Consider the following 25,857-nt stretch of genomic DNA (forward strand, 5'->3'; position numbering starts at 1 on the left):
CCTCCATCATCGTGCTTGCTCGTAAAGGACGGGCTTCCGTTTGCCAAGAGATGAACGTCGAAACGTTCAAACTCACGTTCATACTCGGGATATAGATGGACGTATTTATCCTGGGATCATTGAGCACGTTGAAACTTCAGTGCGTCACATCGTTTACCGGAAACATATCTACGTGTTCACGTAATGATAAACTCCCCCCAAAAAAATTGCACACTCTAAAAAAAATAGACGTGGATTTTCAGAATACTCGTAGAAAATGAAATATTTATATCAAATGGTATAGAATTATATATCGAGTGAAATAAAAAACTTTAATCTAAGTGGAATCTTTTGATTTAAATTTTAGCTATCGAAAGTAGAGGTATAATGCAAGATAAATTTACGAACGAATTTTCCTTTCTCTTGCAGGAATCGATACGATCACGCGTGGCGATGGATTTTACCGGTAGCGTGGGCAGGATAGTCGAGGATCCCAAGGAAGCCAAGGATATAGCCGAAAATGAAGGCATGGTTTGGCGGCGGAGATGGCGACCGTTTTCGCGAACACCACCAGGATGCGCCATGATGAGGCTGCACGGTCTCGATGCCGGTATACATGTTCTTCAGCCTTGGTTCCACGGCGGTCTCAAGAGGGATGTTGCGGCAGCTATTATAAGGGATCACGGCAGCGTCGACGGGTAAGTTCAATCTTGTCGATTAATTAACTTCTGAAGTCAATTTCATGAAAAGCGCGATTTAAATTTCGAAGCGAATTAAATGGATCGCAAAGTTTTATTCTTCGTTTTAGCCTATGGAAATTGTCAAGATATATCTCAAAGTTATATAAGTCTGAAAAAAAATTCTCTGCTTATATTCAATTATAGATATATGTGTATGTACATATATATATTGAGTTATTGAGGAAAGTTGATTTATATATAAATATTTATGTAAGAATTTGAAATTAAGATGTTAAAAATAGACGGGGAGTGCAGCCTTTGCTATTAAGTTTAAATTAATGCAAAAATGATGATCGTGACTTTATATTACATACTAAATGTCTGACGGAGACTTCAACTGGAATCCTCAATCATAATTTTATTGCATCTCTGCGGAGTTAGCTAGTTTTATGTTGCTTTTCGCTCGCCTGATCGTCTTCACACCCATGATTGATAACGCGTTGTTGGTGATTGCAACAGCGTGTATCGTCATCGTAATGATGCTGCCCGAAAATCCCGATCGCATCGATGCTAGCAACGATAACCGTCATCATCCAGGCGGGAGAGGGTCCGCCTCAAACCGGTTGAGAATTACGACCTCGGAGCTGCTGGCGCGGGCGACACGCCTGGCTGGCGCTTGCGTAATCCTCGCGATTATTACGAGCGATCGTAAATCATGATGAATTCCTATCGGGCATACTTCGTTTCTTTCGCCCACCTCTGCTTCTCGTCTCTCTTTGTTATTTTAGTATCTTATTATTTGCTAATTCGCCCGTGGCTATCCGCGTATTTGAATTTTAATGGCGATATTCAATCGTCGATTCTGTTTTCTTACGCGGGGTAATGCTTCACCAGCACATTCGAATAATAGCAATAATATTTTTTTATTACTTAAGAAATATAAGAGAAAATGTTATGTGTACAGAGAGAATAAATTATGTCCATGCAGAAATGTATAAGAGAAAAGAAATAAGTAAAGGTAAAGTTCCAATATATTATAGCTTTACTGTTTGAAATATTTCTCTTTCTATATGTAGTTTCTTATTATGTTTTGGGTAGTCATTCCTAAAAGATAATAAATCTTTCTCCATTTCATATTTTGCCACTTTTTTCTTTTTTTTTTTTTAATTTTTTTTGCCTATCAACGCCTTTAACTTTGCCGCTTTGTTCTGGGTCGAATCCGTCATCGTGTACCATATTGACCCTCGCATTTAACCCGTATTGACCCGGTAATCTCAGCGAGCGTTACACGTGTGGACACGCCCTTGAAACGATAGGAAATTATTAATATCTTAAATCAGATTTCATTATATTCGCGTAGGCACTCTCAACGGGGCATTGCTCCCCCGGAGTGTTACATATTTGAAGGAGCAGAATATAGGTAGATGTGTCATGTTCTTTACTAGATTGTGAGGATGGTATAGTCTCAAAGTATATGATACAGAAAATAAAGAGGAGAAGAGAGAGAGAGAGAGAGAGAGAGAGAGAGAGAGAGAAAAGAGGAAAACTGTACGAGTTCAAGTAAATGACTCACGTTGACACACGCTAATGATTCTGACGACCTGCGTATCGCGTTTCTTTCTCATGTGTCCCTGATCGTTTTCCTAGCGAGTATATATTCTGTCCAGTGATCAAGTACACGTCTCTAATACGTCGATCATCTGTCGGTAACTTCCTCTCACGGGCGGTCACGACCTGAACGAGCGGTAGCGTTTTGCCGATATTCCGGTTTGTCGCTCGTCCTCTCCTCTTATCTCTTCCTTGCTCCTCGATCTCATCTTTTATTCGCCGTACTAGCGCCGGGAATCGCGGATAAATGGTTAATTAACGACTCTCTCCATCTATCTCGTCGCGCTTAGCCTCGGGTAATTGAGTGCTCGGGGATCACGTAGTTGTCTCTGGGTTTTACGTTCGTTCAGGGGGCCCTTGCATAAATTTGCATAATCTCGATCGTACACCCGCCTCGCCGCCTCCGCTGTATTCTCTTCCTCGTCCTTTCTCTCTTCATCTCGACAATAGCGAAAAAAGAGAAGGAGGAAAACGGTGAGAGTCCCGCCTAGTCTCTCTTCCTACCTGGCACTCGCGAGCTCATCGTGAGTTCCCGTTGTCTTGTGTCACGATCGTCGTCGTCGTTGTCGTTAGATGCAAAAAACCTTCTAATCGATTCCGCCCTGAGCATTGTCTACTAATCGCCATTTGTCTCTCTCGATGTTGCGAGTTAGTTCAGGCAACTCGTAAGATAGAGAGGACATATCCTAGCGACGGACATCGGGCTCCTTTGTACTGTATGGGAACCGTAATGTCGTTATCCTCTAACTCGGAATAGTTCTTGGACATTACCGTTCCATAGCTAGGGCTACGAGTCACCACCGTCGGTGTGTTATCTGCTTGCGCCTGGCGGACGTGGAATATTCACTCGCATGAATATTCCATTGGACGAGCATCGGGGTTGATGAGAGACGATACTTGACATTAGCAAACGTTATCGTCACTACACATGAATAATCTTCGAGCAAGATATACTAAAAAATAGGTTACGCAAATGCGACTTCGCATTACAATTCTCAGATTTTTTTAAGTTCAAGAATTTATCCTTACGGCAAATAACAATGTGATACCATCATTCTAAGGAAATATACTAATGAGATAAATCTGACGAATGAGAGTTAAAATTGTACCAAAGGAAGCGATTATAAAATAAAGTTTTTTATGATAAGATACTAATACAGATACTTTTTATTTTATGTAGGAACTTTAGAATTCTTACAAGTTAATTACATTAAAATTACATAAAAAACTTTTGTGATTTTATTAAAATCACAAAAAAAAGGTTTCTTTAGATTTAGTATTCCTATTTATTTGATTAAAATTTATGTTATGTGCCGTACAATTGGTTACGTGAATACCGAAGATAGACATTGTCTGTTTAAACAAATAAGCTATTTAAGACAAAGATATAGAGGAGAGTTATCGAATGCGTACTGGGCCTGAATCGTATCTCATTAATATTTTACATTATTACTTATTACAGGCCATATTTAGTAACAATAATATCAAATACAAGAGAAATGAGTAATATAGACAAAACTATAATAGTATCTGCCTTATTTTACGGACGTTAGCGGCGTTTTAAAAAATCAGATGCATCTAATATTAATTTTTAATCAACTCATATAGTTGATAACAACGTAATCATCCAATTTTACTTTAAATTTTTGTATTTTCGTAGAAGGTTTATCATGGAATATTTTACATTCGTTATTTATACATACTTGCAACTATTATAAAAATTGAATCGATATTTTTACAAAATCCATCAAGTTTCCTAAATCGTATGACTACCATTAAAAAACGAGACTGATAATCGATAATAATAAACCTAATAATTAATATGAATATAAAGTGCAAAAAGATATTTGAGCCAATTTTATTTTAATGTCATTTGTCTTCTCTCTCTCTCTTCATTATTATTATTATTATATTTAACAATTATAAAATATTTTATTATTTTTCAATACGTGATTAAAATGAGGCATTAGTTAATTATTAGATATTATTTAATCATTTCTTTTATTAATTTTATATTTTTAATTATTTTTAACCATAAATTCAATACTTCTAAAAGAAATACGATATCAAAGACTTAGAAAGAGACAGGTATTGTTTTGTACGTAAATGAACATTAGAAATTGTAGTTTGAAATTAATTAATTCAGACGCTTATTATTACATGTTTAACTTTTCATCAATATCAAATTAATTTATTATTGGTGAAAAGTTAAACATGTAATAATAAATGTTCGAAATTAATTAACTTTAAACAATTTCTAATATTTATTTACACACAAAACAGTGCCAAGTGGAAATTATAATAAAAAATAGGTGGTACGCATTCAGCAACTCTCCCCTGTATTGTTTCAAATTTAAACAATTGTACTTGTTGATTCAAATATTGATTTGTTTAGATCATTTCAAATAACAAATTTATTTGAATACAATAAACTTTACTAAATTCAAAGAGATCTTTTTTTCTGTGCAGTCCTTGTTATCATAAAATTTTTCTGTTAAATTTTTAATGTATCCGAGTGTTAATTTAACATAATGTTATTTTATTGTATTTGGATAAAAATAACAAATAAAGTGAACGTAAAACAACGTAAATTCTAAGATAAATAAATGAATAAAATATGCGTGTTAATTTAATATATTATAAACGTCAATTTTAATTAAGAAATACGCTTTCACAATTTGCTTACAAATTTTATAAGCGTTACATATTTGTTTTAATTGCATAATATTTATGTTACTTTCTACCATATTTATCTTGTACCTATTAAATTAACACATAAATTTACCATTGAGGACACGTAAAATGTATTAAATTTAACATATTTGCTATATACATATATATTAAAACTCTCTTGTAAACAATAAGGAATCATTTTGTTTATGAAATAACGAATCGCTTTATGCAAAATTACGTACATGACAATAAATTTCTCTTAAATGTATCACCATTGTGCTGCATAACATTTGTTAACGACCGTGTAGTATCAAATATTTATTGAAGAGGGCAGTGAGCAAAAATGTGCTTGATGATATTTTATCGCGAAAGGGACCGTAAGCCTCTCTTCTTCGGCGACAGCGGCAACGGGATTTCTCAATGCGAGAGTGCCAGGAAGGAAGCGAGAACCGCTTCTTCCACTCGGAGTTTTACGATCGCGTGGCCGCGTTGCGATCGTTTTACGACGCGAGTCTCTTTCCTTCTTTCTCGCTACAGCTGATCTGCCTCGTGACCGACCGGTCGGTCTTGTCCTCGTCGTTGCATCCCTCTGACCTCCATCTTCGCCCCTCACCTCTGCCGTTTTTTCAAACCACTCCACTCGTCTCGTTACCTTTTACAACCATACTAATTTATACTGTGATACGCCTGGACGAGCCGTAGCTTCGCCGTCTATCCCCGGTATCAAACATCTAGCACCCGGTGCAGCACGCTGGTTTCTCTGCATGCTGCAAAAAGCACAGCCTATCTCTCCTGAATCTCCCAACTAGTCCTGTATTCAGATATAGTCTCTCTGTCTTAGCAATTCTCTTAACCCTTTCTCTTACCCAGTCCCTGGGGTATACATATCACTTGAATGTTCCTAGAAAATTTAAAAGTTACAGTGAGAGATAGTTCGTATCCGCCAAGCATTGTAAATTCTTCATGAATATCTTCATCGTCGTTATATATCGTGCAATTGGCGTCGATTATTTAAATCGCGTCGGCTAATGCAGATTTTTAATTAAATTAAATTAATTGGGAAATAAATTTAACGGCAAATGTATAAATAAAAAGTTGACTCAACTTTGAATGCAAGGTATTTATTTTGTTGCCTCTTTCGGAATATTTAAATATTCTGTTTTATGTACTTTCAGCGTGTTTCTGGTCAGAGAGAGCAAGAGTAATCCTGGGGCCTTCGTGCTGACCTATAAGTACAACGACAAGGTCTTTCACGCGCAAATCCAACCCGTAAGTATTCGCGTCTGATCGATAATTAGCGACAAGTCGAGAATCTTTTTTGCGGTCGAGTTAACTTCGCGGCGATTAAACGCGAAAAAGTTTCTCCGTTTACTTTAAAGCTAAAATTATTAAGAATGAATTGCTAACACAAATCCCCCTTTCTAAAAAAAAAAAAGGATTTTAATCTTTTACCATCTGAGTTAATTTCATTTGGATAAATCGATATTAAAAATTCTGTTTTTATTTTTTAATATCAGCTATATATCAGTATACTGTTTAAACTCACAGTAAATTTATTTTATATAGATTCAGTAATGAAATTTTTTAGTTAGTCTTATTCTCCTAGTTATTTTTCATTTTTGTCAAAATGAAAAAATATATGTGTTTTTTAAATCCGATTACTACATTATTCTATCCGATATAAAGTCTTTTTCTCATATGACTTTGTGATATCTCTCAAATATTATTAAACGCTGTATATGTATTCGATATTTTATATATATATATATATGTACACACATACATACACAGATTGTTTCTTCATTCAAATTATTTTTTTCAGATCTTTGATGAGCGTCGCAACTGCTGGTTGTATACTCTCGATAAGGGAACGACCAAATTCTACGATCTGCTGCAACTGGTTGAGTTTTATCAGCTGAATGCAGGCTCGCTGCCTACCCGGCTCACTCACTACGTGCAAAATGGAGTGAAGCCGCCACTGCACAAACCGGAGGACGGCGGGGCGTCGCCGTCGCCGCCCGAAAGCAGCAGCCAGCGGATGAACAGCATCGACAAGGCCGCTGAGCCAAGCGGTAATCCGAGCAGCATTTGAGTATAGGACAGTCGGCGACCCGCTGGTGTTGTCGACGGCGATCGCCTGCTTACCGTTTGCGCCACCACCAACGGACCCCTCGACCCCGCCACCATTACCGACAATATTGTAATGGTGCACCGTAGCAACAGCAACAACAATCGTCTGGGGAATAACAACAGCAACGGCGGCAGCAACGGGAATCGTGGCGATGTCCATACAACACGATCGGGTTGCTGGAACCTGTGTTTTTGCAGTTATAACAAGTGGGATTTGTAGCGCGATTATAGCAACGGCAGCAGCAAAAGCAACAGGATGATGTTCAAGCAGACGCGAAGATGTATGGCTGTTTCGTTAATGAAAGAGAAAAAGAAAGAAAGAAATAGAACGATAAGCGCGAAAGAAGATAAGCGGCACGGCTTGAGCATCATCCATTGTTGAATTATCCTCGAATCGTAATTCGTTCTAATAACGTAGCATGTGTGTGTGACGTCACTGGGTCGGCTGACCCGTGCAACAGAACGACCAATTTTTGGACGCGAGGCACGCAATAATGAGGGAAGATACAATCGCCACGGGAAGGAACCGCAGGATCGCTGTCGTACGAAAAATTCTTCGTTTCGATTTTTCACGTTTGTTCTGTTGTTCCACTCACGCGAGTAATGTCCATAGTAGCGCGGCATCGGTGTCCGCCGACGGCGATCCTTACGCGGAAACGATACCTCTTCGATGTTTTTAATCGTACTGTGTTAGTTGTCATATAAGGATCCATCTTATCGTCTAGACCTTTTTGAATACCTTTCTCCTTTCCCTTTATTTTCCTCTCACCTAAGAGTCTCAGTGATCAAACAAACGTGTCTAGACGATCAAAGAGGCATCGCGTATTTGTTTCTTTTTTCTTCTTTTCTTTCCATTTTCTATATTTTCACGTTCGTGCAAGCATGGCGCGTACGACTAGATTACTAACCGCGCGCGGCGACATCGCCATTCGCAAAGTTATTTCGTGAGAAGAAAGGAAAAGCGCATTGTTGCGCGCGTGTATGTGGGTGATGCGTGTTGTATCATAGTATGCTTGCGAGAGAGATAGAGGAGAGAAAGAAAAAGCTGGACAGAAATCTGTCATGAAGTACGATACAGTTGCATAACTATATCGTATGTGTCAGTAATACAAGACAAACACAGAATTTGGCTTTTCTGCTTGGATGTGTGTATGTATGTGTGCGTATATGTCTGTATAAATGTGTGTGTACATATGAAAAAGAAAGAAAGAAAGTCGTGTGATCTCCCCTTCCTTCCTTATCCTTTTTACTTCCTCGTTTTCTTTTCTGGCGCGCGTCGCGCGTACCGAACGTCTCTTCTGTTTAGTCGTTTCTCTGAAGAGAATGCGCGACAGAGTCAACTGCGCGATTAGCTACCACATGACTTTGTCGCCTGACGACAACGACGACGGGTTCAAATGACTAGAGAATCGACCAAATCAAGAGAGAGGAGAGAGTGCACGAAGCGTCCGCGTGTTCCGTTCATTAGTTGTAAGACTGTTTCAGGCAGAATCACTTGGAGTTGGAAATGATAAATATTGAGGTTCACAATTATTTCCGAGTCTAAGATGTTCAAAATTAAGCGAGGCAGTTTTTTTGATAGAACAAGAGCAACAAAAATAGAATGTAGATTTCTCGTTGAAGTGGGTCTCGCATTTTGTTTTTCATAAAATTTTTATTGCGACTTGGAAACGCGAATTTTAGCTGCGAAACGAAGAACCCATTACATTAATGAATTTAAGAAATACAATTAAAAAATTAGAGTATAAGGATCCTCGACGCGCGTTTACGTCGGGGGCCGAGGAACACGCTCGCGGATTCTCGTGGTATTGTAACGCGCGCCGAAAAATGTGAAAGCGTGTCCCTTGGCAGATATGATCTCATTTTACAGATGTTTCAGTTACGTGAGACATTTGTTGGTTAATATGAATTCGGAGATGAGGTTCAATTATAATTATTATAAAACTGTACTAGGAACGCGTAACGTTGAAATAAAAGAACGAAAGAGAATGAGTGAGAAAGGTTTCGGTAAAAAAAAATATATGTACATGTGAGAGGAGGCAAATAAGAAAGAAGTTGAGGACGAAGTTGGTCAGGTGGTGAAACAAAAAGAAAGAAGTATATTTAAATACAAAACAGATATATATACATAATATGTATATGCATGTTCTAAATTGTACAATTCAATTTTATATTCGGGATATATATTATATACTATCGATTGGGAAAGAATCGATAGTGCAAAGTTCGTGGATGCAGCATTATCGGGTACGAACAATGTCGTGCATTCTAGATTTATAATATGGAAGTTTTTAACATAATGTTTTTCGTAATAGTGCGAAAGTCATAGAAGATGAAGACGGATTAGCAGGAGATGGTGGAGTGTGCAGGGTATGGACACAGGAGAGAAATTTATTTACGCAATGTATTATGATTCGTCGAAGGAACAATACCAAACCCCCTGCCCCCTATTTGTACCTACTTTTTAATGATATATTTTTTCATTGATTATATATTTATTTAACGTCGAACGTAGCGCCTACGCGTCATGTCTTGAAGTGGTAATTTTTTAATTCGAAGAAGTGCAGATCTTACACAAATAACATGTACAACAGACAACACAAGAAAACACACACACATACACATATACACACGAAAAACATGGACACAAATTGCATTAAATTTTAGAATAGTAGCGCTTTATAGAACTAAATATTAGGATAACAAATTCTTCGTGAATGGGTATGAAAAAACAATCTTCTGTAGGAAGGGTGGTCCACAAACGCGGCGTTCATCCCCGAACCGTTTGCGTAAAGTTCTCTACTTCTTACGAAATTTACGTTAAAGTCGAAATCAACGAAATTACCTCTCGGAATACGCTTATCGCGCGCAAAAAAAAAAAAGAAATTGTCCTTTCGGCCTTTCGTGTAAATATGTCTATTTAGGCCAAAATCCCGCGTCTCCTCCCGAGTTTTCCTATCCCTACTATTCCGTCTATCCGTGGCTCGTCGGCTGTTTGAAAATCAACTTTGATAGCGGTTAATCAATCTTGATTCTTCAGGTCGACACTGCGATATCCTGCTTTTTCTCCTTTTTCCTTCTTTTTCACCTTATCCGAAAAACCGAACGGAAAACGAGACAGACGCCGGGTTCTTCGTGGCCACCAGCGTAAAAGAAGCTATAAATATTATTATTATTAATTACCTACATAAATTATAATAAAATATATTTTGTATTAATGTAGTCACGAATTAATACGGCAAACGCAGTGGTCTGTGAAGACTGAATCTAAGTAAGAGAACGCAAATTAGTCCTGTGCGAATTTCATCGACGTCTGTTAAGAACAATAAAATGATCAGGTAACGGAACGTTTACAATTGTGTTTTTATTTCTATCCCCGGACTAGAGTGTGTTTCGTTGGTGCGTTGTATTTTATTATTTATATCGGCGTTTTATTTGTTTTATTATTAAGTGTTATTAAATATTTTAATTTTATAATTTTTATTTCTCTCTCTCTCTCTCTCTCTCTCTCTCACCTGTCTATCTTTGAGAGATCGTTTTATCTTTCTTCTTTATGGAAGCTATGGCCACAACTTGGAGTACGTTACCGCACAGGGAACGCTCGTGCTCGCATATGCGATTGAATTACTCTCAGACGTTGATGAAACTCACATTGTCATTCTTGAAAACAATATATTCCGACGCAGAGCCCGATCTCGTCGGATTGTTCCTCAAACTGAATCAATCGCACGAGTTCGATTGTACACAAGCGGCACACAAACGAAAAGTCAAATCTATAGCGAATGAGCGATACGAAGGTCCGAACGAACACGTAGTCGTAGCCGCTAGTTCGCTCGCAAGGATAAACGGTAAACGTACAAGTTCCGGCCAGGCTTTTTGCTGTTGCACCCTCGCGCAATCTGCAACACGCAAAGGCAGCTTAATTCGTAGAACATACGTGTATGTGCGTGCGTGCGTGCGTGCGTGCGTGCGTACGTCCGTGCGTGTGTGTGTGTGTGTGTGTGTGTATGTGTGTGAGTAATATGATGATTACATCATCGATATCTGTCCATAGTGGATCTCGATTGAAGAACGAGACATTAATAGTTAAAAAAAATTTTTTTAACCTTTTAAAAAACATTATGTGTTTACTAATTATTTAGTTTGTGATTCGAAAAATAATTTTTTTAGATGTATTTTTTAGTAGTTTTAAAATTGCCAATTTTAATTTAATGAGTTTAATCGGTTTAACGATCAAGTTATTAATCTGGAATTAAAATTCATGATACTAACGATTCGAGATGAAGAGTTTTTCGCGAACTTTTATTTTGAATTTTAACTTCGGGATCGAGTCCGATTCATCCGGATATATAAACTATTCGATCCGTATTGACAGCATTAGTAAAACTATCTCGTGATAAACAAACAAATAATTGGGGAACGGAACGCGAAAAGCCTTTCCGATTATTATATGTTGAACGTGCAATCATCATGCACTCCCCGTTGACTAATTACGGATTGCAATCGTAATAGTAATAGTAATAGTAATAATGATTAATCGCGCGATCTGGCGCTTGCTCGATTCACGATAAACGCGTGTCGCGAACAAATGCGCTTGAGAGCAAAAGAGAGAGAAAAAAAGAGAGAATGTGTGTATACGTGAGATGATTACTCTGGTTGGAAAATTGCGCGAAAGTGCCCTTGCTGCCCATAATTACTGAGAGAATTACCAATAATCATTTGCGACGTATGAGCCATCGGGCATGACAAATTGAAAATGGTGTTTATAATTTCTTTATCTTTTCGTCGATATTTCTCAATTCTTTTAGTCCAAAATTTTATGTCAAAGAATAATCGGATATTTAAAAAAAAAAAAGTATCACATGATTATAGAGATATTCAACTTACAAAAAATACATAAAGATAGATATTATGTTCCCTAAAATTTATGATTCACTGTTATCAAGTTATATCACTATTCTATCCAACGGCTCATGCTAGATAACCAAAGGGACTATAATGTTCCATCAATTGACAATCGCAGAGTGCATCCTCAATGACGGCAAGTATCATGGGTACGATAACTTTCGGTACCTGCGGTCAACGAGTATGCGCTCCTGGGCTGAATACGGGGTCAACCGTGGCGTATCCATGGTGTGCAATCCCATCGGAACATTTCAGCCGGAATGAACTCGCTCGAGGTAGAGGCGGATTAAACGAAGAAGAGGGTGTGTCGTGTGCGTGGTTTGCGTGCGTAGATACGGCGCGTCGGATGCGCCCGACGGAGTTCACCAAGTGTCACACGAATAGAACGTGTCGATCGATATCAACGCGGATACGCCAAAACCGTGAAAAATGAAAAGAATTTGCGTTTTTAGTAGGAAAAAAAAAAGAGAAAATTGTGTTTTCAGTAGCGAGCAGGAAAGGCAAGACGGCCGGGAGCAGCGGAATACTTTATACAGGGTGTTCTCGACAATTATTGTGTTAGAAATTACAAACGATCAAAAGCAAAACGCACAAATTATCAGACTGAGATCCGCTTGACGGTCTCCGACTGTCATAAGGATTTTCATTCCTTAAAAAACGACCGGACGCGATCGCAGATTTCCACAAAAAGATTCACTCGCGGATAACCGGGTTCGCCTCTGTTCATCTCGAATCATCCCTCGATCACTCGTAATCAATTCCGTGAATTACTGTCGTTCACATCGCGGATACGTCCCTGGTTGATAAAGATCTCCGGAAGTGATCTTGATACCCACGGTCCACCGAAATTTATGACTGACTATTCGACTACATTTTGAATCAGTAGCGATACACGTAGACAACCGGGAGGGTCCAAAACTACCGCGACAATTTTCAACAACGGGCACAATCGCGCCGGGTATATCTTCAATGATTATGGGGACCAACGTCAGCGTGATAATCTACGGGTACCTATGGTCAATGAGCAATATACTCAACCAGGGGTGTCGTGAAATTTTTCCAAATCTCTTAGAATTTTTTTTTAGTAGCGTTTTTATGCACATTATCGTGCAACGCGTAGCAATTCGATAAGCACTGCGAATTAACATGAATATCGAAGTTTCAACGAAAAAGAGAGTCAAAGGGCGATGTCCGCGAGACTCGCTTCCGGTTTTCGAAATTGTTTCGAGAAATTCCTGACGGCTCGCAGCATCCGTTCCATATAAGCAGAAATGACAGCACCAAAATGGCTCGACATATCGACCTCCTACTCGACAAATCGCCCCCTCAATCAATCTTCTTGTGCGCAATAATCCGTTTCCTCTGGAACAACAATATTAACCTGCAATAATAATGTTAGCACCTGTAGCGCCGCGAATACGCGAGAGTCATTGTTATATCTTTGTATGAACATTTAATACGCAATAAAAATATATATGTCGTCATCCCACTACACGTGCTTTGGTATACGCTTTACTGCCCCAATGTCTATTTGCATAACTGTCCTTACGTCGCTATCTCGTTTTGCGTTGCAAGTGAGCATATTTTATCGATAATAAATATTACATTATTTCGTATGTATTGCCGCTGATGTGTTAGTCGAATGTTTTTAACACGTTCCGTCAATTTTAAGTGACTTGACTAGCACGCTACGTGAGTCACTGATGACCCGCGATATCTTTGTGTGTTTATTATATTTATTAAATAACGTATATTTTTTACAACGATTAAAAAGGAATGAACATTATTATTAAAGAAGACCTAATGTACCAATATTATATCACGTTATATATCATAATTGTTCACATATGATAAAATATCTATTATTTTATGATTACGTTTTTTTTTTTTTGTATAAAATATCAAACATCCTGGAAATAGTTCACCGGTGCGAAAACGTTAAATTCTTATGTTAAATTCTTGTAATAATAGATAATTCTATACAGAAAGAATGGTTTTGCTAAAGTATCTAAAAATTTAGGGAGATCTGAGAATAATTTTATTAGATCATTAAAAAATAATTACGTAGAACGCTTAAACACTGATTGCAAGAATGTTAAAAATTTCTAACACAGTTAAAAATACACAAAAGACAGTATAAAGGATTTATCTCTCTTTTTACAAAAGTAGAGATTCATAGATTCTTTTTTAAAAAGACATACATTATGTGAAAAGATAAAAATGAGACTTTCGTCAGCCTTCGGTCTCTGGAAGATGCGTCGGCATCCTCCGCGGTCAAAGTCACGTGTTCGCGTACTTGACACGTCAACACGTGCTATCGTCGTCGGCAGTGGATCTCCGATGGCAATCGAACAGCGCGAGTCGTCGCGGGTTGCAAGTGCGCGCGCAAGCTGGCAACAGGTAAATGACAGGTAAGAGAGAGAAAAAAGGTGAACACAGGACGCAGGGAGAAGCGGAGGAATAGGTGAACGCGATGGCAGGGAGACAGGTGCGCCGGTTGGAGGGGCTCCGACTCCTCGAAGAGGTGGGAGTCTCGGAAACCTGAAGGAACTCGCCATCGCCACCAACTCGGTTCGGTTTAGCTTTCTCGCGATCGACAGTCAAGCGTGGAGGGCCGTCGATGGTGCGTGTTCACGAGTTTGCATGCGAAGCGAATACGATGTACGCGCGTGCGTCCGCGTTCACCGCGACGCAGGAATCCGAGGACGTCGGGGTGCGTAGCACGTGATCGTGCGTGGGTGCGTGAGACTTCGTGCGTACGTCCGGGGCGCGGACTGCGCTTTACGGATGACTTCGGTAAGTGAGTGATCTATTGTGCTTCTAATTGTAGTTACAAAATTGCGCAAAGACTTAGCGGAGTTTGGCGCGAATCGTTTCTCCCTAACGTTGCGCCATAAAATTGCGTAAACGATGCTTTGTTCATAGTTAATGCGAGGAAACCTTTAATTGTTTCTCTTTGAAATAGATCTAAAAGACTTTTCTCCCGCGCGTCTGAGTTACAATATAAAATTTTATTACACAATAGAGAAACGTTCGAACGGTGTCTTAATGGTTTAGGATTATTTGAATGCTTCTCTTTGATATTTTTCTCCTTGTATATATACGTTTTTAATTTTACGATCGAAAATATCGTTACCATAGGAGAATATTGTTGTCCACAACTTGACGAGCTTATCGTTGTCATTAGATGCTCGAGAATCCGGTTACCGAGCTACTCGAATCGAATTAGAGCTGATCAGCGTATAGAAGCGAAGTGCGCACATCGAAAACACGCGGAATATGTTTTGTTGGAAGATGATGCAAGGGTCCGCGGAGACTTTAACGATCACACAGTTGAATACATAAGACGAGTGGACTTGACATGTATCAAGATAATTTCATAATTTATTCGTATCGCATTGATCCACTTGTTACTATATATATGTATAATATTGATTCCCGCTGCTTGGAAATACCGGTATATGTTTAACACCATATGTTAGAGTTTACATTGTTCGGGAGAAGTTATTAAAACTTTTACTTGAAGGATTTTCTGCTTAATTTGAAGCCGGTATTTCCCTCTACCGTTTAATAAAAGTAAAAACTATAAAAAATAAAAATTTACGTTTGTTAAAATAGATTAATTCTGAATAGCATAACACAAAGTAGTAGAATTCTCATTTTTATTGCAAACACAACTCTAAAAGTTAAGTTTATAATTTGATAGCATTTCAAAAAAGATCTCGAATCGATAGAATTTTATGTTTGATTGCCAAGGAATAAATTACGAAAGGAGAGTAACACCCAATTGAACTTTTTCTAAGAATTATCAATTCAAAACGGCTAAAGAATTCGATTAAAAAAAATATTTTCTCGTAGTTGAGGGATTTATGTCATTCATCGCTCGTATTACAGACTTTCAACGGAGTACATATTTCCGGTATCAGACGATGCTTTCCGAAAACTCATTAAATATGCATTAATACTTTACCCGCTCGAGCAAGGACAAATCAATCGAGCGCGACGTTACACTGCAATCATTATCCGTGTGGAAAATTGCTTGGAAACTTCTGAAATCGAGCATTAGATTTACGACATCGTAATGAAAGTGACTAATTAATTAGCAGCTAATTACACACGCTTGTCGTGTAACTGTCCTACTTTGTTGCACGTCGGTTACGCAGGATTAGAAAATGCGGAATTGTGATTATATCGCGAATGCAGTTTTTTCCGAGATTGCTACCGCAGCATTTGCAACGTTTCGTCATAAGGAAGATGATCGCGCGTGACGAGGCTTCGCGCGACGACTCTGACGTCAAGTACGTGACAAGGCTGACTGTGGGTTACGCATAACGTTGTTATCAATGGGCAAAAGATGTTACAAGAAACGAGATACCAAGTACATGTGACAATATGAGTCAGCCTCTAATTAAAATAAACGTGTATAGTGGCTGATAATTATGTATTATTATTTGCTAAATTACAGGCAATACTCCGAATTTTTGTTTTGACCGATATCTTTACGCATTCAACTAAAATATCCCAACATCGATAATTTTGTAGTTAAAATATAAATCACTAATAAGTAGTCCTTTTTTTTTAGAACAAAAATAAATAGCGAAAATAACGTGTGTGGCAAAAAAATAAGAAAATTGTTTCCTATATCAAGGGTGAGATCTTCTAAGAAACTCAATTTTAGCTCCTAGAAATGGACTAAAATTAAGTTTCTTAGAAGATCTCGCCCTTGATTCGGAAATAATTTTAAGGTTCTTTATATTTAATTGTCACACATGTCATTTTCACATTTTAATTTGTAATTTAAAACCTATCAGTGTTTGGATATTTCAATTAAAAGAAAATTATTTAAAAAATTGAAATTAATTGGGAAGCGCTTTTTGTTGTAACGATTACTAATTCAGAATGTTAATAACAGCATAAAGATTTAAAAAACAAAATTTAAACTTTAATATCTAATTTGATAGAAGAAAATAGAAAAAACAAGTAGGAACAAAAAGAATTTTATTCTCGCGGTCTATCATAATGTTTGCACAGAGGAAACGGTTTCAATGTTCAAAGATTTCAAAACAGAAATTTTTGCAGCAATATAGCATAGGTCTTATGCTATTACCGTGTTCAATTTCTCACTTATATGAATAATCGATTCACATCACGCTGTTTAATATCCGATAGACGACTTTGATTCGTGATTCATTCCTTCGATCGTAGTCGAGGTTTGAGAGCGAGTATCGACGATGTTCGGGTTCGTATAATGTTCGCCATGCGTAAAAGCCTTCTCGTGAACCAGTCAGGCAACATTCCTGTGTCCCGACCGTGCACGTCCACCACCTACCTCTGCGACTTCTCTCTATTCCGACTTTCCATGGCAAACGTCTCTCGATGCAGAGTTCGAGCGAGACACAGTTAGTGATATTTTCCGTTGTAGGATAAAAACAGCAAGATCGAGACGCTGGTTAGAAAAATAGATCTGAAAGTTCTTGTCTACGAACGTGTCGGAATGTGATAAATAAACAGATGATTTATAAGATGGTATTGAATGACAGGCATAGTGAAGAAAATAAAGTAGCTCTTAGTTATTTTGAGAAACATATTGTTACTAAAAGTCTTTAAATACGATATTTGAATGTATAGATATGATTATCAATTATTTAAATATAATAAATCACAAATTTTGGAGAAAATAAAGTCATGCACAGAAATCAATTTATATGTAATATATATTTTTTGATATTATATATTAATACATATTTTTCATGAAATATTGATCAACGTGAAAAATATAAGAAATTTTTCTTTCTAAAATTAATTGTGTAAACTGTGTATATAGGTTTTTATTTTAAATCATGAGTTTTATAATCTTCGAAGTGTTATAATGATTATGTTTTCCAATATAAAATAACTATATATATGTTCATGTATTCATGTTATCAATATTCTAATTATTTATTTTATTTCATAGCCATATTAGAACATAATCTAAATTATATATAATATACATCTTTTAAATAATTCATAAATAATTTATTTAACTATTGCATTAAATAAAAAATAAAAATTATTGTTGTAGCGCAAACTCTTCTTTGTCTATACTTTGTAACTTATCTTCTTCATTCATATTTAATTAATGTTATAGACATACTGAAATACATTTCTTTTTTATTTTGCCTACATTTCTCAATATAAGTCCTCTTTATATTTTTAACGGTTTTACTCACTCTCAATTTGTTGCTCTTAATAAATTACAAAAATCTAAAAATCAGAAATTACACCGTAAACTTCAGTGGTTGTTGAGAGAGAATTGTACAGATATATGGAGAATATGTCGAATATTCAATATTATTGTACGACAAATACATGTACTGAACCAGCAAATAACACTTCTGATTCTAATTCTAATCTTAATATTACTAATGATAAAAAGTTTCATTTTCATAAACTCGATAACGATTGCTAACTTTCAAACTTTATCAAAATCAATTTGTCTTCTGTGAATTATGAACAATTTAATTATGACTTTTCTAAAATTAACAACCAGTGATTTGAAAACCTTAGTGCCACACCTATTCCCTCTGCAGTACAAGCCCTACTACAACTCGGTCAAGGCTTTTGTTTACCCAGTTTTAATGTCGAGAATACTAGAATCGAGTTCATCAAAGATTTAGAACATAATTTCTTTTAATTTAAAATACCGAACATTACAGAAATTTGGAACAAAGTTTTTCAAACAAGTAATTCTCACAAACAGACCTTTGGTGTACTTTATTTGAAATTATTTTCTGAAAAAAGACAACAGAATTTTGAAGTTTGAAAAATATTTTGTAAAATGATCGTAAATATTCATCTTATATGGAATACAAATATAAATATACGATAACTTTAAGACTTTTATTATTTCCATATTCTGTTCATTTTAAATAGTTTACTATTGCTTTATTTCGTGTAACTATTCGAGTAGGTTGTACCATGTGTTTGCATTCGATTTCCATTTGTTACAACACCAGGCAACACCCTAAAGCATTGTGCGTCGGCACGTATTGTGTGCATTCGGTACCAGATGTACCACAGCGCTCGCGTATCCCACGCAGTGAATTGCAACGAGCATTTGCGTTACAATGTATAGTACATCCGCATGATCGCAAGTAAAATTATGCACTTGAAAAAAAATATATATAATACTCGATGTGTTTTAAAGATACGCGATATGCCGTAATAGTGTTGGCGAAAGAAAGGCACGTATAATCGTGCGTCTTCCAAAACATTGGTGGACAATATCGTAATCGCTTGACACATTTTTGTGTTGCAATTATTAAACATTATGACGTTATCAACAATATGTGACAATATATTTTTATTTTGACAATTTTTTTTTCAATTTCGTAATACAGTATACAATATATACTGTTTGATACTAAAGGAGCAATCTCTTGAATAAAAATAACATTTTGTTATTTTTAACTTCTATGTAAATCACAGAACCCATTTCTATAATTTCAACGTTCATGTAAATTTAATCCATTTCTGCAGTTCTAAAGTAAATAATATCCATACTAACGTATTCATCTAATAAATAATAAACTAGATTTTTATCAAATAAAATTTTATATTACGCGTTTCGTGAGTTGAATTATTTAACTCGATATTGTTTTAGTCAAATTAACAACATATTGAATAAGAACAATGGCGGTTTATAGAAATAGTTAAAAATAACTCAAAATGGGTATAAGTTTTGACATTATAAATTTAATAGCACATCTTGAGCATTGAATTGCGAGCAAGTAGAAAATAATTCTAAAATTGACATAATCGAATAGATTTCGAATATTTTTTTTAATTACTGAGATGTTGATTAATTCTTTTAAATTTTTTAAATAAAATGACTGGTGAAAAAAGATCGTGTAGGAAATATTTCGGTTGATCAACATAATTCCGTCTTAGCGACTTTGATCGACAGCTAGTTGTTGTTATGCGTGGGAGAACAATTTTCCATTGCCGTTACGTAGGAAACGAAGCAAACGTTTACCTCGCTGGTTGATACGACGAGTGAGTCACAAACGCGATATGCTGTGGCCCTGAGAATATTAGTCTCTCATTATGTTGTATCTTATTGCTAAATCGACTGCGGATTAGGTACATGTCTTACAAGTATCCGGTTTTTATTGCCTCATTATCATCCGTTAATTGATTTTAATTCATTTTTTAAATCACAAGAATTTTGTCTATTTATAAATCTATCTATTTATTGCAATTTTTTATAATATCATCGTGACTATCACTATTAAAAATATGTTATTGACTTTGAAAAAAATAGTTGCTCACGTAAACGTCACGCAATCGAAAGAATATATAAAGCACGACAAGAACAACAAACCGCAAGTAATTTACAATACATAGTTCATGATGTGACAATAAAATGAGGTTGTCAGTGAGTAGGCGAAAGTATCTCCGCTGTTGCGCGACACCGGAGGCCATTTTGATGCATCCAGCCGTGCTCACATATGCGTTAACACAGGTGTTTGAAGAGTACAGGTGATGCCACTTCACAGGTACTGACGCATTTCTCGATGAAATCGGACGTGACCAACGAGAAACGAAATTTCTATTAAAAAAAAAATTCTCTATGATCGAATACTCGATTCGACCTAAATAAACCTACTGTGCATTCAAACTGTACAAATTGTTATTGAACTTTTGCATTATGTCGACTAATAGACGGACATTTTGGCCGATTCTTTTACATCAAAATAAGCAATAGTTTCTTTCAGTGTCCTACTATATATTGTATACATATTACATATATACTTTAAAAAAAACTATTTATAAATACGTAACCGATGTTTTCATAATGCTTTCAGCGCCACAAACATGGAGCCTCTTCGAGGTATACTTTTCGAGTGTCGTTAAGGATCATCATGAGCGTCGATGGAGAAAATCACGATTGTGTCCTAGATCCGTGATTCGAGATAAAAAGGGAAAGAAAAGAAGAAAGGCAAAAAGGACAATTAGAAAAAGAAAGAACGTCAAACCGGTTGCGAATTCAATTAAATCTACTGTGATTAGAGCCGATATTGCTTCGATTAAGTGTTCCTGGAGGTGACCGTAAACAGCATGACATTGATAGTGATAGCCATCGTCGTTCTATCCGTCTTGGCTAACGTCTTGCTAGCCGACCTCGATCCTCGGGGTACCAGATGTGGCGAGATACTTTGCGACATCTCGCAATATTGCAGCCCCTTTGATCTACATTGCAAATCATGTGTGGATGCGTGTAACGTCACGAGCCACAATTATCAGCCAGATGAATGCAAGAAAGACTGTCAATGTGAGTAGTAAACAAGTTTTTATGTAAAAGATTAAAACTTTGAAACTGATTATTCAACAGCTAGGAAATAAAAACTTTTGAACGGTCAAGCTAGACTTTTTTAGTGCTTAAATAATTCAGTGTAAAATATACGTATCTAATCTTATCAATTTTGTGCCGAATTTAATTTTTAGTTTTGAAACGTAATCCTAATATTATTGAACTAAAATAGTAATATCATAAATTAAATTAACAAACAATTTAATAATATGCTTATAGGCATCTTAAAAGAATATTCTTTAAATTAATATTAATAAGTATTTTAAAAGTAAATATTTTTTATTGTTATACGATAATTATTAATTTTTCACCGTTAAAACGCATCGTTAAAAATTATAATTAAATTCATTGTGTGGTTTCAGTCAGTCGAGTATAAAGTTCGTTTTAAATATTAAAGTGTACGCAAGATAGTTTTTTTACAATTAGCTCTCGTCTGAAAATACTCTGACAAGATACGGGAAAATTTGCGCGTACCGGTACGAAAGTGTGTCCGAATGTTAATCGCTGGAAAAATTAACGTTCCATATATTGCAAATTTATAGACGATCTTGCCTTTTATTCAACGCCTGTCATGTATCGCGGTGCGATGTCCTGATTTCTCGTTTCCACGCGAGCACACGGGAAACCAGATAGCAAGTACGGTGCCATCGTTCACCTCTACCGAGCGCGGCGAGCAAGCAAACCAAACCCGGGTTCTCGGGTCCGTTGACTTTGCACCTGACTGTTCCTACCGACTTCCCACACGCGAACGCGGTCGATGAGTCATCTAGCTTCTTTTCTTCCTCCCTCTGTCCTCTCCGCCGTCCTTTTTCTTTCAGCCTCCCTATCCTTCTCCGCGTCGTCATTTTTTTCCCTTCCATTCCTGCTTAGTATTCAACATCGGTTCCGTAATGGGGAAGGGGAGATGTATTTCATACTCCGACAGGTAGGAGAAACCGCGGGTTCGCTCCTTCTTAGGACGCGCGAAGAATGAAATTCTCTGCCTCTATATCAAAGGATGCTCTTTTGCGTGATGGGGAGAGAGAATAGAGGGAAGGGAGATTTGATTTGACGTGCGTAGCTGGTTCTTATGAAATTATCCGTGTAGAGTTCTGTCGGGCCCACGTCTGGTTCCCCATTGAGAGACCCCGTTACGGTGTCCGGTTACGTTATGTCGGTAAACTCGGTTTGGACTTATATACGATTTCTATGTTGGGGAGAACTTGTTGACTCTGTGTGTTGGATAATGAATATAAAAATGTTCAATGAAAGGACAAGGACTAGGAAGACGCGCCGTACTTTTCACGTTTAGGATATTTTCGAGGAATATATAAAGTAAAGATTATTCCAAATCATATTTCGAGATTGCGACATGATAATTAATGATCCAAATAGTGCGGCATACTAATTTTAATTACACAATATATTTAAAACGTACGAAAATTTATTAAATTTTATGTAATAAAACACGTATCCAATTTATTATTTGAATATCTAATATACAATAATAAAATGTATCTATTTTATCACATTGATAATCGATATTATTTCCAACAATTAAATATCTCAGTTTAGAATACTGTTTTCTTTCCTTGCAAATTTTATCCATCGCCATCGCGACTATGTGCTCGCGAATCGATCCATGTAAACTCGTCGTCCGAAGTCTAGGTTCGTTTCTCTTTTGGAACGGGGTCATCTCGCATTTATGGTCGGGATAAGGCGTAATTGCACTCTTACGTGTTATACGTAAGCACCGTAGGTCGGAATTGTTTGTACTGCTTGTTGCTATCGCGACCGACTCTCCGGCCTTACGCAAGCGCGCTAAAACTTTTTGTGAGGTAGACGATTGATTCGAATCAGAAGAATGTTGAACACAAATGTTGAAATGTACTAGATGGTAGAAGTGGTAGATGGATCGATCGCGTGTAAGCCGAATTAATTTTATAGAAATTTTTTTTAATTTATTCGGAAGGAGTAGATCATACAGACAGAAACTTCGATGGATGTAAAAATAAATGTCTACACTGAAAGAAAAAATTGACTTTTGCAGACAATTTAAATACTAGATGGTAAAATATGGCATAGCATTTTAAATTGCTGTTGTAGTTAATTAAAAATACTATACCATAGTCAGCTAATCTTTTCTTTCAGTGTATATTTCATATAAATTACACACACACAATAAAACTTATCTCTAAAAATTTACTTACATATCTTAGATATTTTTAATTATAATTATATATTTCTTACGCAAATTTTTAATATCAGTTTCCTTTTTTAATTTAGAAATGTATTATATCTTTGAACAACTGTTAATAAAGATTGTAATATGCATTAACATCATATTATTAAAGCAATAATGCAGTAGAATTTAACATGATGTGCACTATATTTGACTGTGGTTCTTAAAACTGTAATTGATTCGACTTTAATTATATTTGAGCACACCGTCGAGTTTCCCACATATCTAGTGCATGATAGCGTAATGGTAAAACAGTTATAGTTGGTGAAATCTCTTCGCGTTTTGTAGCGTCGCTAATAATTTATTTTTCGTAACGCTTTCTAAATAAATATCTGATAATCTCGACAAGAAATGTTAATGAAATATGCATTTAATGTTGAAATATCTCGAGCACATTTCTTTAGACAAGTTCACCCGATAAATGCAATGCGAAATATCTACTATATTAATTATTGGTCGTTCCTTCTGATTTCAGATTATCTTCATGATCAGCGCTATACTCAACGCATGGATCAATCAAGACAGTACGATGATCTCAGAGGTGAGTGGGCTCAAGTGCAAATAGAATATGCACATAATTTTATTGCGAAGTACCGCACGCCTTGAGAGAAGTCAAACCAGTCGGAGATTTCAACGACGCAAATCTCGCACAAGCGTCACTCGACTTGTAATTCTTGCGTGAATATCGCTTAATACGTAGTCGCGAAGACCGATAATTTACTGTTACAAATCTCGTAGCTATTTTTACTACAAAAATATAAATTTTCATGTACATTTATATAAAGTGTATTTACATTGCATAAATATTTTTTCAAGTAGTTTCGAAACGCGTTCAAGAAATTTCAATATTTTATCTTTAGTCTTATGTGTCTTGTATTATCTTATATAATTCGTGATTAGAAAAAAGTAATCGTAAGCAATTTGTAAACATATTTGTTTTAATGTTTACTAACGTTGACTCTTCCTTTCTAATATAAAGAGAACATACATTTTACTTAAGAATATAATGCGCAACTTTCACTTTCGAGGTTTTAACAAGAACGGATATTAGATACACTTACGCGTACCTTTTTTGAAATCAACGATGTATTACGGAGCGTAATAAACAATTATCACGTAAATAATTAGTCCTTAGTTTCTTTCAAATTATTTACGTGTATTTTTTATTGTATAAAATTAAATTACACGAAAATTTATAAAGATTGTATTATATATGAAAGTAATCCTTTTCTCTCTCTTTCTCTCTCTCTCTGAAACGTGCATTATTAATATTTTTTATAATAATTTCTATCATTTTAATGTGAGAGTTGATTTTGATAATAAAGCGAATATGTTATACTATAATAATTATTTCGATAATCTTTAGAAAATTTTTATATTTTTAGTCGTAAAATTTCCTTTTATAGAAGAGGTCGAGAAGCTTAGGTATAGGTTCGTGATCACAACGATTTTGACATGTTTTTCACTGCTCGGAATGTTGTACCTACTGGGAAGAACCTTAATACGGTGGAAAAGGATTCAACAGTCTTTACAGACTGTATTCAGAAGAAATATAAAAGTGAAGGTGAGAATCCACAAGAATAGATCTTTCCAAAAAGATTTTCTTCATTGTTATTGTAACAGATTTTCTAGAAATTAAACGCATGTGCAAAAATAAAATAAAATTTAGCAAAAATAACAAATATAATTAAAAATTTAATTCCCTACGTGAAAATGATAAAAAAATCTTATATTTCTTATTTTAATTTTTTAATACCGTAAACGATCATTACGATAAATTTAATGACTTGTTACGTGATGTTTGCGAAGTAGTTGCGAGTACTTTAACGTCTTAATTTCGTTGTTGCTTCAGCAGGCTAATAAGAACAAAGTGCAAGACGACGTCGAGGCCGCGACGAATAAGCAAAACGGTCTCAAGTTGACTATACCAAGCATAAGTGCCACGGTGGAGCAAGAATCCAAGATCGAGAATAATAACAGTAATAGTAATAGTAATAGTAATGGGATCAATACTACACCAAACACCACGAGCACTCCTCTCTCACGACGGCACGCTAGCGAGGATACAACTCTCGATTATGCTTACGATAATCCGGCGATGACACCGAGCCCAGACTCCGCGCAGCTTAAGACGAAGGCTCGCGAGAGTTCGTTTTAAGATTATGAGCATTTAACATTGATAAGAATATACATAGGATCGTTTTCATCGTTACTTGAAAAAGTATAAATCTTGAGGTACTTAAACTTATAAAAGAAAAGTATTCAGATAAATATTTACTTGTTTTAAAAATACATTTTAAAGTTCC

The 25,857-nt window shown here is 36.1% G+C and overlaps 2 protein-coding genes across 5 annotated transcripts in view; both read left to right on the forward strand.

The window, feature by feature from the left end:
* LOC108781851 (growth factor receptor-bound protein 14) overlaps positions 1–9,681 on the forward strand; it is a 240,160-nt gene extending 230,479 nt beyond the window's left edge. For both annotated transcript variants that reach the window (XM_018549956.1, XM_018549957.1), the window contains 3 exons: positions 409–677; positions 6,116–6,209; positions 6,763–9,681. In XM_018549956.1, the coding sequence (XP_018405458.1) occupies positions 409–677; positions 6,116–6,209; positions 6,763–7,032 (633 nt within the window). In that variant the 3' untranslated portion in view covers positions 7,033–9,681. The remainder of the gene's footprint in view (positions 1–408; positions 678–6,115; positions 6,210–6,762) is intronic.
* Positions 9,682–14,582: 4,901 nt separating this feature from the next.
* Positions 14,583–25,710, forward strand: LOC108781840 (protein grindelwald). 3 transcript variants are annotated; one of them, XM_018549939.1, is made up of 5 exons: positions 14,583–14,775; positions 20,825–21,291; positions 24,027–24,092; positions 24,958–25,115; positions 25,404–25,710. In XM_018549939.1, exons 2-5 carry the CDS (start codon positions 21,078–21,080, stop codon positions 25,707–25,709), a joined length of 744 nt encoding a protein of 247 aa, XP_018405441.1. In that variant the 5' UTR covers positions 14,583–14,775; positions 20,825–21,077; the 3' UTR covers position 25,710. The 3 variants fall into 3 exon arrangements, with proteins under 3 accessions (XP_018405441.1, XP_018405440.1, XP_018405442.1); XM_018549938.1 differs by having other exon boundaries at positions 14,583–14,771; XM_018549940.1 differs by having other exon boundaries at positions 14,583–14,771; positions 25,407–25,710.
* The last annotated feature ends 147 nt before the right edge of the window (positions 25,711–25,857 follow it).

Source organism: Cyphomyrmex costatus, unplaced genomic scaffold (assembly GCF_001594065.2).
Source record: "Cyphomyrmex costatus isolate MS0001 unplaced genomic scaffold, Ccosl1.0 scaffold91, whole genome shotgun sequence".
Classification (NCBI taxonomy): Eukaryota; Metazoa; Arthropoda; class Insecta; order Hymenoptera; family Formicidae; genus Cyphomyrmex; species Cyphomyrmex costatus.

What these genes read in the sequence shown, in the direction of transcription:
- LOC108781840 (XM_018549939.1), top strand. Translation starts at nt 21,078, where the DNA reads ATGACATTGATAGTGATAGCCATCGTCGTTCTATCCGTCTTGGCTAAC. An exon ending in ATGCAAGAAAGACTGTCAAT is followed by an intron (nt 21,292 to 24,026) that starts GTGAGTAGTAAA and finishes TTCTGATTTCAG; the next exon opens with ATTATCTTCATGATCAGCGC. An exon ending in ACAGTACGATGATCTCAGAG is followed by an intron (nt 24,093 to 24,957) that starts GTGAGTGGGCTC and finishes TTCCTTTTATAG; the next exon opens with AAGAGGTCGAGAAGCTTAGG.